Source organism: Leptinotarsa decemlineata, unplaced genomic scaffold, assembly GCF_025532065.1.
Source record: "Leptinotarsa decemlineata unplaced genomic scaffold, Ldec_3_MD MMD2_tig00026282_RagTag_RagTag, whole genome shotgun sequence".
Classification (NCBI taxonomy): Eukaryota; Metazoa; Arthropoda; class Insecta; order Coleoptera; family Chrysomelidae; genus Leptinotarsa; species Leptinotarsa decemlineata.
In genome coordinates this window covers 3,531,724-3,549,446 of record NW_027412668.1, presented here as the reverse complement: position 1 = coordinate 3,549,446, position 17,723 = coordinate 3,531,724, and the positions used below count along the sequence as shown (strand labels likewise).

Below are 17,723 nucleotides of genomic sequence, written 5' to 3'. Positions count from 1 at the left end.
AAAAATTGTTCGCAAAAATTCAACTTTATATGACATATCAATATTATCTCAAAAAGCTCTTTCACCTAATGTGAGCTACTTTTACTGTAGAAATAAATCACTACTGACTTTGAGGTACTCAAAATAACCTATTCAAATAATAGTTCATTATGAGATTTTCACTCAATCGTGACAAAGTGTTTCAGTATATGAAGGCTTCACATGTGTCTCAAACGTTAATTGAATATAGACCAAGTATAGGCCAGTTCCATCACATATCAAAATAAACTGATTTGATGCCAAAAATCTTTCGACAATTCAAAGATTTGTAAAGAAATATAGATTAACAATAAGTTTAATTTAAATTAGCACTATTGATCTAAATAGAAAAAAGATTATAAAGCATTGTTTTTGAATATATACAATAAACTCAATGATAAGTTCTAACAACTATGCTGACATTCTAAAAAATTTGTAAACAAACAAACGTTCCCCAGGAATTTTTCTTTCAAGTACTACTTCACTTTTGAAATGATATTTATCCATAGTTTTCACAATTTCGTCAGGTTCATTTTCTTTCAACAAAACCATGTAACAAACTCCATTTTTTGACAAAAGTTTAGGCAATTCATTGACTAGTCTGTCGATTATCACACGACCACGAAGGCCCCCAGCCCAAGCCCGATTCAACCCACTTCCATACAGTTCCACTGTTTGTGTTACAACATACGGGGGATTGAATATTATCACATCAAACATGTGTTCCCGAAATCCTACGAGCAAGTCCATTCTTGTACATTCTACATTTGAGTCATTCAATATGCAGGTGTTTTGTGTAGCCAAGCAACACTGTGGGTTAATATCTGTCGCAAAGTACATACAAGATGTGTGAAAAATCTGAGATAAAGCTGAGATCACCACCCCACTTCCCGAACCAATTTCAACCACTAGTCTGGGTTTCAAATCAAGCAAAAATTGTGTATCACATTCAAGAGCATCCAGCAGTAAAAACGTGTCTTCGCTTGGTTCATATACATCTGGAAAAGACTGCAAATTATACTTAGGTGTAATGATCGACATGATCTTCAGTTTGAACTATAGACTTTTCAATTTCTAGAATATATTTCTTATCGCCTATTTCTTTGTCTATTGACTTATGAACTTTATTCAGCCTTTCTTGTGTATTTTGCAGGATATTTGATAATATGGTAACCCTTTGTTTGGCATTTATTAGTTTCTTGACGTATATCTCCAAATCTATGGAGTTTTTTTGAGAATCCGCAATGGTTTTTAATTCTTCACTCAGACTTTCTATACACTGCTTCAGTTCCAATTGTGATATCCTAAAGAACGAAAAAAACAATATCAAAATATTGACAACAATTGTAAAATCTCTAACCTTGTGGCTCGTACTCTTTCGTCTAATTGGTCTACGGTAGGTTTAATTAGGCCCATCAAACCCTCGGTGAGGGTATCGCGGGTTGGATTTTCACAAAAATTTTCTGTATTTTCGTCTATAGAAGTTGTGGTACTTTCAGAATCCAATCCATCCACATCCATTGTTGTTAACACTGATTTTTTTTTTATAACTGGCAACTGTCACTTTATAAAAATCATAAAACCACAGAGTCACCGTATAGAAGTTTAAAGTTTACTTCATTCTACGGCGTAGCCATGCATGTACGAATTTTGCATAGAAAATGAAATATTCAAACTTTAATAGCGTTTCCATTGATGACACCCATATTCAATAAGTGTATTTCAGTCGTTATTAATTTATTGAGAAATAAAGGACAGAGATACACTGAATATGCTTCGTTTTCACTAATAGAACACGCTATTATTAAGGAATCGGATAAATGATGGAATTACAAACTATTCAATTTTAATACACGTCTATTCTTGCTTACATCATCTTCAGAAATGGATACATGGGATTGTCTTCTAACTTCTTTATATATATGTCTCTGGAAACTATCAAAAGTTTCCGAAAAAAGTAAAAGAATGTTTAATGTTTGTGAAATGTTCAGAAATCGTGGGACAGGAAGACTTTCATGGTCTCATTAGGATATTTAATCCTAACAAAATACAATAATACATGATTTCGTAAAAATTTCAATACAAAATTTTACTTTGATAATTCTTTGTATTCCTAGACGTTTGTATCGCCACCTTGTGGCAATGGTTCCTTCTCTATAAGTAATGATTACTAGAGGTAAATAAAGAAGAAACAGAAAAATAAGTATGCAGTTCGCGCCAAATGTTGACAATCAAAATTGAACATGTGTTGTTGTTGATAGTGAACAATTTATTTATATTTTAATTTGTTGAGTCAGTATTTTTTTTATTGTTTTCAATGTTATTTTTGCAGAGTGTGCACAATCTACTTTAAAAAAAGATGAATTCATTAGACGAAACTCGTGAAGTAAGTTTATTATCCACTACCTCAAATTGCAGTTATCATTATTCCAACAGAAACGTGAATTTGTGCTTCAGGTAGTATTTCAATTTGATATTTTTAGTTTGGTAATAATTCACAGATTCATTTTATAGCGAGATTTCAATTGGTGGAGACCATTTCCACAAGGGTGACCATGTTCTGATCAAATCTGATGGTGTTTATGAAGTGGCAAAGTTAATATGTATATTCCTCACATATGATGAAATCACAGCTGCAGTTGTGAGAAAATATGTTTTCGCCAGAAATGTTAAATCCGCTTTTAAAAAACAGGGATATTTAATGGATGAGAAAAATGAGGTAATAAAAATATGATACTCAAATGTAATACACACATTTTGTAGAATGAGTTACACAAAATGTTCGAAACCTTATCAACTGCTACACTTTCTCAAAACAATGTTTCTTATTAATATATTTTTCTTGGCATAAGTTGGAGATGTGTCATTCAGCTTTAGATTAGTAGTATTTCTAGTGGTGGCGGCAGTATATAAATGCTTTTGGACATGCAACATTAATATATGTAAATAAATATGTTGAAAATTTCCCTGTAAGAATCGCATTGCTTGATGTTGAACATCATTCTGACAATCACTTTTTGAGTAATAATTATTCTATTTGATTAGCATTTCCCCATAACATGATTTGAAATGATGTTAAAAGGTATAATGACCTTGGATTAGAATACTCTAATGAGTTTCCTACCTTAATTTTAGAAATGCACAGTAGGATTTGTAATTTTTTTATGAAATTGAGTAAAGTAAAGTAAAGATGAAGTAAAGATTCACACCAAGAAGTTGAGTTCATTCATTTATTACTCTCATCAGAAATGAGTATACACTTCCAATTTTCTGATATCTCCATTCTTATTTTTGATGAATCTGTCATGCAGCAAAATACTTGTAGGAATTGATTTTATGAAAGTTTTGGCATAAATAATATCAAAGCATGCTTTATTATCATCAATATGTAGTAATTTAGGTTTATTCATCACACTATTTATATTCTATTGTTATTTAAGGTGGTGGCTGATGAATCAAATGATTATGTCATAGACCTGAATCAGATAATTAGAAAGTGCTGGTTAGTTTTGCTTCTAGAAGATGATGATCCTAATTACATTAGAATCAATGACCTGGATGAAAGTAGCAACTTCATTCTTCGCTTCTCGTTGCTTTCGAATAAACTCATTCCAATATTGAGCGAAACAACAGTTCTGAGCGAATCATCACTAAATAGTCCTAGCTCCAAATTAAGAACAGTCCTAAGAAAGAGCCAGAGTATGGACACTGAAAATACATCTGAAGGCCTTGTCAAAGATTCAAACATTTCTAATGCAGTTAAAGACATCTCCACGCCGAAAAGGAACTCAGTTAAAAGAAATCTCAATAAATCTTTCTGTAATTCTCCACAGGATAATAACAATTCTATTCTGAATTATTCCATAGTGAACATAACTGATGATGAAAATGATAAACCTCTGGTTGTGAAGCTAAGAGTATCCGATAAAAATAATTCTAAAAAACTTGAAAGTAAGCTGGAAAACGATGGTGATAGCTCTCCCCAAGTTAGAAAATCCAAAAGAAATGTAGCCAGGCAGTCGTATGCTGATTATATTTCTCCTCAGAAAGGTACCCCAACAAAAAGACAACTTTTGAAAACTGGAGACAGTTCTGACGACGAAGACTGTACTAGTAGCAAGACTAAATTCTCCAAAAGCACTCCGTCGAGAAATTTGAAAGGCAGTTCAAGAAAAAACACCAGGACAGAGGTATATTTTCTTATAGAAAAATATTTGAATGTCTTCATAGTATCGGTTTTAGTTGGAACTTTCATCCAAGAGGAACATTACAACTCCAAGGCATTTCCTAGATTATGCAGTTTCACTCAATGAGAGGAGCCCTAGGATAACACCTGCCAGAAGGTCACTTCGGTTTCCTCAAGCCGAAGAAGCGAGCTCTCCGACCAGGAGTGTTAGGAGTAGGAGAGACAGGAGAATTTCATATAACGAGGATGATCTGGCAGCTTCAAATACTACGTAATAAACATTTTCATCGCTTCACAACTATTAATAGTTCTTTCATTGAAATTATGGGAGATGAATTGGGTATCTTTTTCAGATCAAGCCTTGATGACTCTATGAGGACTCGTATTTTGAAAGTTAAACTCACTAAACTGGATGCGGAAAGTGAGGAATACAATTTGGAGGAAATGCGCAACGAAGATGGGGAAGACGGGGTTAATGTATCCGAAGGCAGAAACCAGGAGCAGAACAAGTGCGTATTTGATTGGTCTTATTGATTCATTCGAAAACGTTTTCATGGGTACTGTTCATTGTCTGTACAAAAAATGAGCTGAATTTTAATTTTTTTCAAAAATTATAAATTCATTCATCAATTTCTAGTCTGTCTAGTTCAAAGTAGACCCCCTCAGATATACATACACATACATACACTTGTGCCTGTCTTTTTTCTAATCCTCGAAGCAGTCGTGATATGCACTTTTTGGTATGTTCTTGAGCTCTCTCGGCAATTCAGTTTTTATCTCCTTCATCGTCGCAAAACGCCATCCTTTCATGGGTCTCTTCGATTTTAATAATAAAGATGTGGGAATCTTCCAAAGAAAGGAAGAAAGATTCCCACATCTTTTTTTCCATCAAGATGGAGTAGTAGAAAGCCAAAAACTTTCTTTCCCAAAAATTAATCACTCCTGAAAATATAACCCCTTCAATTCAAATAAGATTCCTCTTGGCTGGGATTAAATCAAATAGGTGAATGAATGTCATTATGATGTCATCGATGACATAAGCAGATCAAGCTTATTCCGTGACATTAAAAACTCGTAATTCATGAATGAATTGTGTGTATTTTCTATAATGTTATACAATTTGGTACTGAAGAGCCTGAAGGCAAGTGTCTTACGGCGAAACATCGATGTATACCAGTGAGGATGACAGTGTTCCATGTAAGTGCAATTTGTTACCATTCCAAACTGAGTAGAGAAAAGTATTTTCTATATAATTCAGTGTTCATATGAAAGTATTTGTTTTGAAAGAATTTTTTTTCTTTCGTGTAATTCAATGTTTATATGAAAGTAGCTGTTTCAGTAGGACTTTCTTCCAGTTTGTATCTGAAAGTTACTTTGCATGATCTACACATCCAACATCTTTTTTTGTATCAAGGTGGAGTAGTAGAAAGCCAAAAACTTTCTTTACTAAAAATGATAAAATTCTTGCAAACTATAATAGGGCCTCTCGATAAGAAAATCCTTTGTTAATTTTCGATATTCAGTACAGTTTGCTATGCATTTCAGTTCGTTTGGAAGATGATTATACATCTTGAGACCATTATACAATATAGAATTTTTAATTAAAGTAGTGTTAGGTATGGGAAGACTTGAATTTAGGGTCTGGCGTGTGGTGTAATGAGAGACAACTGAGGGAAGTTCTGTTCTATGTTTATGCACTAAACAAACTGTTTCTAAAATGAATAGAGCATACAGTGATAAAATTTTGTTTGCGACAAGCAAAGGCCTACAAGAATCTCGCCGCCTGGCTCTACAGAGAAATCTTAATGACCTTTTCTGCAGAATAAAAATCGACTCGAGTTTGATTACTTACCCCTCAGAAGGGGATCGCATATCTTAGATGTGATTCTACTAATCAATAATTGATAGATTTAGCTGCAGTTAGTCCTAGTTCGTTGGAAGTTATTTTCACAGCATAATAATAACAATAATAATAATAATAATTTATTAAACCACTGTGGTATAATATATACATATGGTACGTCAATTGAATCAAACCATTTACCCTTAGTACATAGTTGAAATGAAGTATAAACAAATTTGTGAACCTATAAAAACAATATGTAGTAAAGACACAAAAGAAAAAATACAAACATACTTACAAAAGCAATTGTCAGTAAGATATATCTTATATTATAATAATAAAATTAATAGTAATTTATTTTCGTCATTGGGTACTTTTGTACATATGGCTGGTTAATTAAAAACAAAGAGCATACTATAACACTAATAAATAACATTTATGACATTCACATTAGACTTATTCAGAAAATAACTACATTAAATTATCGTTTAGGTATTCCTGCCGACTATAGTAACACTTTTCAATGAGCAAGGATTTAACACGGTTATAGAACACATTTCAGAACGGATTTCAGAGTTTCAATCGAAGTTGGCAGTTTATTATACAGGATGATCCCATTTTATAGGGGTGCAAACATCGTTATGTGGCAGTCCCTCACATATTCAGGCAAATCATTGATAAATATAATGAATAATAATGGTCCTAAAACTGAGCCCTGAGGAACGCCCAGTTTAACGGCATGCTCATCTGACATGGTGCCTCCATATTTGACTGACATACAGCGCCTCTCCATATAGGAGCCTAACCATCTTAATAACATCCAGATGAAAGTTTTTTGTTGAGTGATAGTTTGGTCGTCAAACTTCAACTTATTATCAATTAATTATGGGAACTGGAAAATGTTGCAGGAGGCCAAATCTGATGAATACGGTGGCTGAGACGTGATTAGGGTGTTTTTGGCTAAAAAATTACGAACAAGCAACAACACTATGGTTTTGACATCGAACCCAAGCCCAAAAACAACAACATAAGCATGTCTCAGCCACCGTATTCGCCAGATTTGTGTATCAGAACTGCTTCGAGGATTGGAAAAAATGCTGGCACAAGTTTATTATATCTGAGGGGGACTACTTTCGAGGTGACAATATAGAAATTGATTATTGAATGAATATTCTTTGAGAAAAATGAAAATTCACCTTATTTTTAACAGAGTAGTATATTACTCGTGTGATACTGCAATGTTCGATAATTTTACAACTTTTGGTGTGCAGTTCACACTCATAACTCTATATTTAGCAGTATGTTAGTGACCTCTTATTTTTTTATTGTTGATCTAAACAATCAATAAATCATTTATCTATCTGATCTGTTAAAATCACAGGCGTAGTACAGTCTTATAAAATTTGTCATCTTACATCTTCTAGTCTCGTCTTAAGAACCCCTCGCTCTAAAAGAAAACCGAAGAAATTCTCAACCAGCAGCGATGATGATTCCGACTTCACTGTTAGAACCCCAAAATCTCGCAAAAAACGCCCCGACTCCAAAAATACCCCCAAGCCTTCGAGTCCTGAAGACAGGAGGATCAAACAAACCCCGAGAAACACCACAAGACAGGCATCTAAAGGTGTCGTCCCACAAACGCCAAAGACCCCCCGCTTACAAACCCCAAAAACTCCGGGGAGCAGGTTGAAGTTGATTCGGGAAGGGGTCGTGACCCCTTCCATGCATGTCAGGAGCGAAAAAGTGGTAGGCGATAGTACGCCGCTCATGAAAGCGAGGAGTCAGCTGCACGTTTCGTATGTTCCTGAGTCTCTGCCATGTCGGGAGAAGGAGTATTGCGATGTCTATAACTTTGTAGAGGGGAAATTGTTGGATAGATGTGGGGGGTGAGTACAAACCATTTCTTTTCCAGTTTTTGATGAACTGAATAAGTATATGGAAAGACATGAGTAGTTCATGAGATTGACAGAGACGAAAACTATACAATTTTTTTCCTTATTTCAGATGTATGTACATATCTGGAGTTCCCGGTACAGGGAAAACTGCCACTGTGACTTCTGTTATCAATAAATTGTCACAGACTGACGACGTTCCGGAATTCACGTTTGTGAATATCAACGGAATGAAATTGACTGAACCGAGGCAGTCTTACGTAGAGGTAATCGAAATATACCTTCTGTGCGTGTTTTAAAATACTTGACGTTAATGATTTTCTAGATTTTGAAGCAGCTCACTGGAAAAACTGTTCCTTGGGAACAAGCCCAGAGCACTTTGGAAAAAATGTTTACAAAATCGAAAAATGTCAAACCTATCGTCATGTTGATAGATGAGGTGAGTTCAAGTGAATAATAATAGTGATATGTGACTAACAGAACACAGAGATTTACTACTACACTACTACACATTAGAAATGCTATACTCCAGCGGCGGCTCGTCAGAGGAAGCAAGGGAGGCTTAGCCTCCCCATAAAATTTGAGACTATTCATCGCAATAAATTGAGAGATATTGACAAATAATTATGATTATTTTTTCCTAAAAATGCTTGGGTATCATTACTTTACCATTAATTTTTAATATAAATACATAATATGCCCGAAAAAACACTATCACTCACTATGTAGTACGTACCACACTGTATCCTGCATCAACAAAACTCAAACACACACCGCCCATGAACGAATAAACTATCAACCCGAAATAATAAATGCCATACGTTGCAAGGGAGCCAAGCCTCCGACCGCTTTTGAGAAACACAGGCTCCACGAGACCGATCCAACCAGTTCAGAAATTATAGCAACAGAGGAGGCTAGCCTCCAGTTGTTCTCCGGTAGTGTACGACTGCGTTTGTTTTTTATTTAATTATTCGGACGGGATACCGTGACGGACCGGGACTAAAAAATATTCCGGTAAATCGTTTCAGTGTTTCTTGATAATATTTTTTATTTGTGAATAAAACAGGCAGTATTATATTATAGCAGTGCTTTTTGGTAATATTTTTAATGTGTTTTTAAAGTGTTTTCTTACAATTTCAAGGTTTTTTCAGGTTTCAATTAAATCGTCAGATAATCGACAAAATCGAGGATTTAATATTAGTTGATACGATGAATGCGATTGCCTAACCCAGCGGTCCGCAACCTTTTTGATATTGCGACCCCAGAATTAAAAAAAGAGTTATGAGCGACCCCAGAAAAAACATCACTAAATTAACAAGTGCAAAGTTTGATTCAGGTAACGAAATCAAGGTAAACTTCAATTATCCTCCTTGTTGTACTTGGCTGTTTTTATTTCATAAATTATGTTGAAGAGTTTATTTTTTTTGGAAAGTAATACTAGAGCAAACTAGAAAATATGCATTTAACATAATATTTATGATGGCATTAAAAGAGACAAGCAATTATTTTAACATTTAAAAAAAAAGAGGTACATATACGTAAGTTTACAAACTAATGTGAACCTTGCACTTGCAGTCAATATATTAATTTTTGGTGAATATTATCAGAAAGAGACACCCTCAAATTAGGTTCTACGTTAAGTTTGGAGCGATATTTTATTTATTTATTTATTTATTTATTTATTTATTCCATAAATTGCGTAACTACAAATAAATATGAGTACAAAATTCTGCATAGTACATATTATGGTTAAGGCCTTGAGCTTAAGTAAGCTATGTAGGCCATAAAAAAAAAGATACATATGTCAATCAATTAGAAGAAAATAAATATGAGAGGTAATTATTATAAGCTTCTCAAATTAAAAAAAATAAACAAGATAAAATAAAATATTTTTCTGGATACATAAAATATAAGAAAAAGATAAAAAAACTATCACAGCATCAGTCTCTCAGTAATGTTAATACTACTGAAGAAGAGAAAACAAAAAATATATATATAATATATAATATATATATATATATATATATATTATATATTATATATATATAATATATATTATATATATATATATATATATATATATAAATCTATATAACAGCATCAATCTGATAGGATCGTTAATACTATTAATACTAATACTGTGTCTGGAAATAACCACTAAATATTAAGTCCTTCAATTTCTTTTTAAAAGAGAACACTCCAAGAGCCTTTAGATAATCGGGAATTGAGTTGTAGAATTTGACGCCTTGATGTGTAATACTCTGCTGACCAGCAGAAGTCTTCACAGCAGTTGTTCGTAATTGTTGCCTATTTCTGGTACTGTAGTTATGGACTTGTAGATTCGACGTGAAGTGAATGTTTGAATGAATACTATTCAGCTGGGTGCTATGTATGTAAGTACAGGTTTGAATTATGTACAGTGAGTGTACGTCCATGATTCGTCTGGTTAGATATAATTGTGCTGTTGGATATCGGTACGGTACGGTACGGTACGGTTTTTATAGCAGTCAATGTGGAGAAAGCTGTCTCGCACAGGTATGTAGATGCGAATGGCAGCAATTTCAGCAGAGATGTTTTGTATAACAGTGGTTATTCCTTTTCCATCATTATACAGAACTTGGATAGATCCGTGGTTTTGAAAATATATCGAAGGATTTCATCGGCAATAAATCGATCAGCTGCTCCTTTTCTTTTAAGTTCATCCTCACACTGTTAAGATCACAAGTGAATGGATTGAATATCCATTGGTCGCCGTGTGACGTATCTGGGAATCGTATTACCAAGTCTTGCCTAAAGTTTGTAAGATGCATGATGATTTTGGTTTTAATTTCTTCTTCGAGCTTAATATTGTTTTCTTCAGAAAATTTCTCCAAACATGCAAACATCTCGTAGTTTTCAGCACTGATTTCGTCTATCCACAAACTTATTTTCCTACAAAAAGCTTTTATTTTGTTAGCCAAAATCAATACATTTGCACTCTTCCCTTGCAACGATTTATTTAAATCATTAAGTTTTTTAAAAATGTCCGAAAGATAGCCAACTGTTGCCAGCCAATTTTCATTCAAGAAATCAAATACACGTTGGAGTATTTTTCCTCGCGATAACCACCTGACCTCCGTATGTAACAGTAGATTTTCGTATTCTGATCCCATTTCGCGACACATTATTTTGAAAAGGCGACTGTTTAATGCTCGAGCTTTAATAAGTACAGGACATTGTTGACTTTTTTGACGACCCCATAAATATCTTTCGCGACCCCAGGGTTGCGGACCGATGGCTTAACCGACTCCATTAAACGAGAAAAACTTTTTTGTTGGCCCTGTGTTTTATTTTCCGTACAAACCGAATACCAAACGTGGTCTAAAATAGGATACTCCGATTTAAAAAATTTACCCCGTGTTATGGAGCAAATATGATTTACAATTTGGCACTTCTTTAAACGGTAGCGTTTTTTTGGGTACCTCAAAAACCATCCAAAATGAGACAGTGTGGCATGTATTATTAAGGAAAATATAAGCAAGGAGATTGAAAGTGTTTCTTTTTTTGCAAGGGAAATTGATGAAACTACCGATATTACCTGTATATCACAACTTTCAATCGTTTTTAGATATGTTAAAGATGGTAATGTGGTAGAACGGTTTATGTGTTTTCATGATGTTTCATCTGGGTGCACAGCTGACGATTTGTTTAATTTTTCAATTCGTACGTGACACCTATAATGACACCTATAATGTTAGGCAAAAGTTAATTACGTAAACCTATGATGGGGCTGCGGTCATGGCCGGCCATTTAAATGGTTTACAAACTAAAATAAAGTCCATAGCTCCTCATGGCACTTTTTACGCATTGTCATGCCCATGCCCTAACTTTAGTATTAAGCAAAGAGTGCAACAACATGAAAAATTTCGCGCCTCCGGCGGGCTTTTCTGCGTGTATATAGTCTATATGACTTAAGCCTCCCCTGTTCTCCAATGCACGAGCCGTCACTGCTATACTCTCACAACCAACTCCACTTTGAAGCCATTTTTAAAAAGCTATCACTAAACTGGAGTCTCAATCTGCCTTGTCTAAATTGATAAAGGGAATTGAAATGAAATACAGCAGTGAGATTCAAAATTGTAAACTTATTAAATAAACGTATGGTTTGTAAGATATGCGTTGCTGCATTTTAACACACTTTTATCAGTTTCACCTGTATGCATGTATATTTGTAACTCTCAAGCTTGGGATCTGTATTTGGGAGAATTCAACATTATTGCTTGATCTATTTGCGGGCAGATGACGCTGTACATAACCTCCTTGATTTATGGACATTATTGCTTGATCTATTCGCGGGCAGATGGCGCTGTACGGACAAAATAGATCTTTTTTTTGGAACATTCTCACACTCATTTCTAATCAACTATCATCAACTCTTTTTTCAGTTGGACATACTGTGTACGAAACGTCAAGATGTTGTATATAACTTACTCGATTGGCCAACGAAAGCGAAAAACCAATTAGTAGTTATCACCATAGCGAACACAATGGACCTACCTGAGAGACTACTGATGAGCAGGGTTACCAGCCGTCTAGGACTGACGAGGTTGACTTTCCACGCTTACACTCACAAACAACTCCAAGAAATAGTAACAAAGAGGCTTTTCGGTACAGACAGCTTCAATCCTGATGCAATACAGTTTGTCTCGAGGTGATCATAATGACTGGTTATTACCATATTCATAGATTGGAGGTGTTTTCAAATATTCTATTCTCACTGTGATATTTTTCAGGAAAGTTGCTTCAGTCTCTGGCGATGCACGAAGGGCATTAGACATTTGCCGCAGGGCTGCGGAAATCGCAGAAAGGGAAGGCAAGGCCCAGATGGTTAGCATGGATCATGTGAATCAGGCTCTCAACGCGATGATTACTCAACCAAAATTAGGGCTATTAAATCTTGTTCGAGACTGGAGCAGGTGATTATGCAGTCCATTGTTGCTGAGGTAAGTCTTCATTCCTCAAGAATATGAGGGATATCATGATGTGGGGACGCTTGATAATGAACAGTTTGACAAAGTTTGTAAGAAAAAATCGTCCGGTATTGATGAAATTCCTGGTCATGTTATTAAAAAGGTTGCCAATGTGATTTCTGAGCCTTTGACTCATATAGTAACTCCACTTTCCTTGAGGGGAGGTTTCCTGATATACTGAATGAAACCATCAAAAAATCGAGTTCAGGAAAAATTCCATTTTCAAATGAACCAACAAACCAACCGCGTAAAACAAAAACAGAAAATCACCTTAAATTACAATCACAAAATCGTAATTGAAAATAAAAATATAGCAAATGTATTTGGAGTTCACTTTGCTAACTCTGTCAAAGAGAAAATAGATTCCCTTGATCTCCCTTGCGATACGTGTACCAAAGTTGAAGCGATGAGTCCAAACTCCATGTTTTTCGCTCCCGTTACTGAACATGACATCAAGCATATAATTCTTAACTTGAAGAAAAAATTTTCTGCTGGCATTGATTAAATTCCTGCCACAATTCTGAAAGAATCAGTTGATATTATATCTAGCACTTTAACGTTAATAGTAAACAACTCTGTAATGAGTGGAACATTCCCAAATACACTAAAAATCACCAAGTCGATTCCTATATTCAAAAAAGGGATACACAGTGTGTTGAAAATTATAGGATGATTTGCCTCCTCAGCTGTTTTTCCAAAATAATGGAAACAGCAGTGTACAACCAAATTTTTATTTATTTATTTATTTTATTTATTTATTCTAAATTCGGGACATATACAGGTAAAAGAACCCAAACAAGTATCCACTAAAATACAGATTGTGCTAACTAAACTGGCGTTCAACAGGTAAATGATCTAAATGCTTAATCTAAAACTTAAATGTTTAAAAATTGAATATTTTCCTTATGTTACTTTTATACATTTGTAAGGACATGGAGAAAACGTCCAAATTAGAACAGTATCTGTTGAATGCGTCTGTAATTCTATTTATTGGAGAGTTTTTCCCCACATTGGTGTTATATGTGGAAGTAGCTAATAAATATTTATTCCTTGTGTTTCTCTGGGTACATGAAAGGACATCATTGCTATCAACTCAGGCGAGTCAATAAGATTCGTTAAAATTTTATAGCCAAACACTAGATCCGAAGTGATTCTCCGTTGTTCTAGAGGCTAAATGTTATAATAGTTACGGATTTGATTAATACCGTGAGTTACATAGACATTAGTGATTCGGTAATGAAGATGTCTAACAAACCTATTTTGCAGTCTTTCTAAACGCAATTTGAATGTATTATAGCAAGGATAATAGATAGTTTTAATAGCGGCTTCGTTGTTGAAGTCTCTGCACATTCTATTGAAGAAACCCAGTGTTCTGTTGCTTCTATTTATGACATATTCAACATGACGATTGAAATTCAATTTTGTGTCAAAGTATACTCCAAGGTCCTTGATATATTCTACTCTATTTAATGCAATACTATTCAAAAAATACTGAAACAATATGGGTGAATGATTTCTATAAAACGAAATACATGTACATTTTTCCACGTTGAGTTTCAGCTTATTCATATCACAATATATTACAAATCTAGCAAGGTCTTCCTGAATTTTAAACAGTCTCTCATAGAGGTAATTTTTTTAAATATTTTCAAGTCGTCCGCATATAACAAAATATTAGAATAAAGGAAACAAGACTGTATGTCATTTATGAATACTAAAAACAACAGTGGACCCAGGTGTGAGCCCTGAGGTACCCCTGAGGTAACCACGAAGGGCGTCGACTTGAATCCATTGATGCTAACAAGCTGACTATGATTAAATACATAAGAGGACAGCCACCTAAGAAGATCGCCCTATACACCAATTCCAGCAAGTTTCGACATGAGTATGTTATGATCAACCTTGTCAAAAGCCTTGCTGAAATCAGTTTACAGTGAATCAACTTGTTCACGGCTGTCCAGTGCACTCGAGATATATTCCGTGTAAATGACTAAATTTGTTTCGATGGAACGTTTAGCGAAGAAACCATGTTGAATGTCACAGAGTGAGGTCTTTAAACTATAAGTGAATCATAAACTATGCTTTCAAATACTTTACTGAAAATAGAGAGTTTACTTATACCCCGATAGTTATTGGGATTATTTTTTATTTGAGCAAAGCCTTTGATTTCGTTGACCATGACATACTGTTACACAAATTGCAGTTTTTTGATATACTTGGCTCTGCATTGAATTGCGTTGGATCTTACCTGACTAATCGTAGTCAGCTGGTCTGTGTGAATGGAATGAATTCTGAAAGAAAATATATATCAAGAGGGTACCTCGAGGTTCTGTTTTGGGACCCCTTCTATTTTGAATGGCCGTAGCTTTTTCAATGAAAATCTGTAATTTTCTTTCGTTTCAAGGTGGGACGAACTGGCGTGGAGGAAACTACCTTTGCCGACGTGTTCAGAATGTTCGAGACGTGTGCCGCCATTGAAGGTTTCAGACGGGTATCAATCACTGTCGCTATGTCGGCGGTGTATAGGTTGAGCGCTTGCAGACTTATTTTGACTGACCAAAAGTGTAGCGACATTCACCAAAGGATAATCTTGAACGTAAGCGTAGACGACGTGCATTATGCACTGAAATAAGACTAGGTCATACATTTTAATTCAATTTTGAAAAATGTGATGGAATTTTAGTATTGCTTCTGTAATTTTCTACAGGAGTGAACTTTTCTTTTTTTAAGGTTTTATATTTATTTGTCAGTCTTGTTTTTAATTGTTTCATACCCGGAATATGTTTTGATATTTTGTCCAATGTTTTAGTCAACTCATGAAATATGTTTTAATATTTTGTTCATTGTTTTATGGGATATCTTGAATTTGTTCTTTATAGATTTTTAATAGCCGTATTGACCCTATTTTTAAATTTATATAGTTTTAAGGACTAGAACTTGTTTTAAAAATGTTTTGAGAAGACTGTTGTTGAGATAAGATTTTAAAAACGAAGAAGTTAATTTTGAAATAAAAACCACTATTACGAAAGATTTTGAAAAGTTCTTCACCTCTCCTCGAAACGTCCCACTTCCTGAGTGACAAATCGTTTGACACTTGAACAAACCTTGTACTAGTGCCGTTCTGGTGTATGCAGTACTATTTATTTGTGATATCATATGCAACTAATTACTGAAGAAAAAATAATTACTCAAAATATAAATTTACACAGTTCCCCACAAAATTTGTCGAAATTGAAAATATTGTAGTTTTTTTTCTCGTTCCCCTGATGCATAACCTCGATGTTTTTTATGATAGTATAAGTGAAGAGAAGCATGCGTGGCAAAATTCAGCCTCTAATACCGCAAAGGGGCCTTTAAAGTATCACATAAGCACTATAGGGGGTCGGGGGTCTTTGCTTCGCCTATGGGCGGGGGGGCCCAGATGGTGATTACGTCAGCAGTAGTTACTCATTTTTTTACACATATGGCAACACACACATTGTCTATGTATGAAAACGAAACGCATTTTTGGGGATTCCCATATGACAATCTTTTGTTTCGTTTCTACAGTCTGACCCATTTTTAATGGAAACACCCCCCTAAAATTTGAAGTTGTAAATCGATTTTAATAATTTTTCTTTAAATGTCAAGTATTAAAATGTCTACCTTGGGACAAAATTTGAAATGTTTATTAAAGTTTCAGGGCAAACTACGATATTTTTTCTTAGTCGAAAATCGGTTTTTTTTATTAGCGATTTTTTTATTGAAAAAATCACTACGCCACTGGATTCAGAGTGCCTCTAAATAGGTTTGACCAAAATTTCATGAAAAAAATATTCATTATTAACAAAGTTATGACAACTCAATAATTCGAAAACTCACACAGCTAACAGTCACAATATATCATTTTTTTATGATTTCAACAATAAAGTGCCACCAGATGAAAAAAAAAAAAAACAAATAGCGTAAATATTTTGAATGAAAATAACGGAATTACATTCACACAATTCAACTAACAATGAAGCAAAAAATTTTAATAAACGTAACTAATAACTAATTATTGAAATGTTTCGATTCAGTGCAACAATTAATTCTAACTCATATTCTAGTAGCCTCTACTAATCCACCACGTATTTCGATACAAGTGTCGTAGCGCTTACGAATGTTTCTGATTACGTTCCTTAGTTCTTGAGGGCTACTATCTGCGCATACCTGTCGAATTCTTGCACAAAGTTCATTTCTATCTCTTGAGCGGTTTTTGTAAACCTTTTGTGTGAGACGTCCCCAGAAAAAAAAGTCCAAAACTGTCAGGTCTGGAGATCTGGGTGGCTACTCTATAAACGGACTACCACGGCCTATCCATCGATTTGGAAAATGTTCTTTAAGCCATTGCCTCACAGCTCTGGCATAATGAACTGAACACCCATCTAACTGGACAATTGAATTTGATCGTTCATTGATTGGCAGCTCGTGAATAGCATCTCAAAACTCTGTGTTTAAAAATTCTAGAAACCTCTGAGCATTAATGTTTTCCTCAAAAAAGAAAGGACCAATAATTCGTTCGTTCAATATCCCACACCAGACGTTGATTTTTTGGGAATACTGGCTTTTACAGTTTATTACCCAGTTAGGATTATCCGCTGCCCAATAGCGACAATACTGTGATGACACTACTCCATTTGTAGTGAAAGTGGCTTCGTCGGTATATAAAATATTTTTTACGAAATTTCTATTGTTTAAATATTCCCCTTGGGCCCATAAACAAGATTCCAGGCGTCTTGCTTCATCGCCTTCTT

General features: G+C 34.6%; 3 protein-coding genes across 3 annotated transcripts; 1 reads left to right on the top strand and 2 right to left on the bottom strand.

Moving 5' to 3' along the window:
* Positions 1–316: 316 nt before the first annotated feature.
* On the bottom strand, positions 317–1,059 carry HemK2 (HemK methyltransferase 2). The gene has a single exon (XM_074179629.1). It carries the CDS (start codon positions 1,057–1,059, stop codon positions 430–432), a length of 630 nt encoding a protein of 209 aa, XP_074035730.1. The 3' UTR covers positions 317–429.
* Positions 1,040–1,580, bottom strand: Snapin (SNAP associated protein). Its single transcript, XM_023163644.2, has 2 exons — positions 1,379–1,580; positions 1,040–1,322 (listed from the first exon to the last, which is right to left on the bottom strand). The coding sequence occupies exons 1-2, from the start codon at positions 1,537–1,539 to the stop codon at positions 1,040–1,042; spliced, it is 444 nt and encodes a 147-aa protein (XP_023019412.2). The 5' UTR covers positions 1,540–1,580.
* A 651-nt stretch (positions 1,581–2,231) lies between these two features.
* Positions 2,232–15,976, top strand: Orc1 (Origin recognition complex subunit 1). Its single transcript, XM_023163645.2, is given in 12 exon segments — positions 2,232–2,475; positions 2,533–2,737; positions 3,459–4,208; positions 4,261–4,475; positions 4,558–4,713; positions 7,472–7,933; positions 8,052–8,205; positions 8,265–8,378; positions 12,364–12,629; positions 12,712–12,857; positions 12,860–12,921; positions 15,353–15,976. Coding segments are annotated over 12 exon segments (2,856 nt in total). The 5' UTR covers positions 2,232–2,377; the 3' UTR covers positions 15,581–15,976.
* Positions 15,977–17,723: the final 1,747 nt, after the last annotated feature.

Coding starts and splice junctions, on each gene's coding strand:
- HemK2 (XM_074179629.1), bottom strand. CDS start 1,059: ATGTCGATCATTACACCTAAGTATAATTTGCAGTCTTTTCCAGATGTA.
- Snapin (XM_023163644.2), bottom strand. CDS start 1,539: ATGGATGTGGATGGATTGGATTCTGAAAGTACCACAACTTCTATAGAC. Junction 1,323..1,378: donor GAAAGAGTACGAGCCACAAG/GTTAGAGATTTT, acceptor TTCGTTCTTTAG/GATATCACAATTGGAACTGA.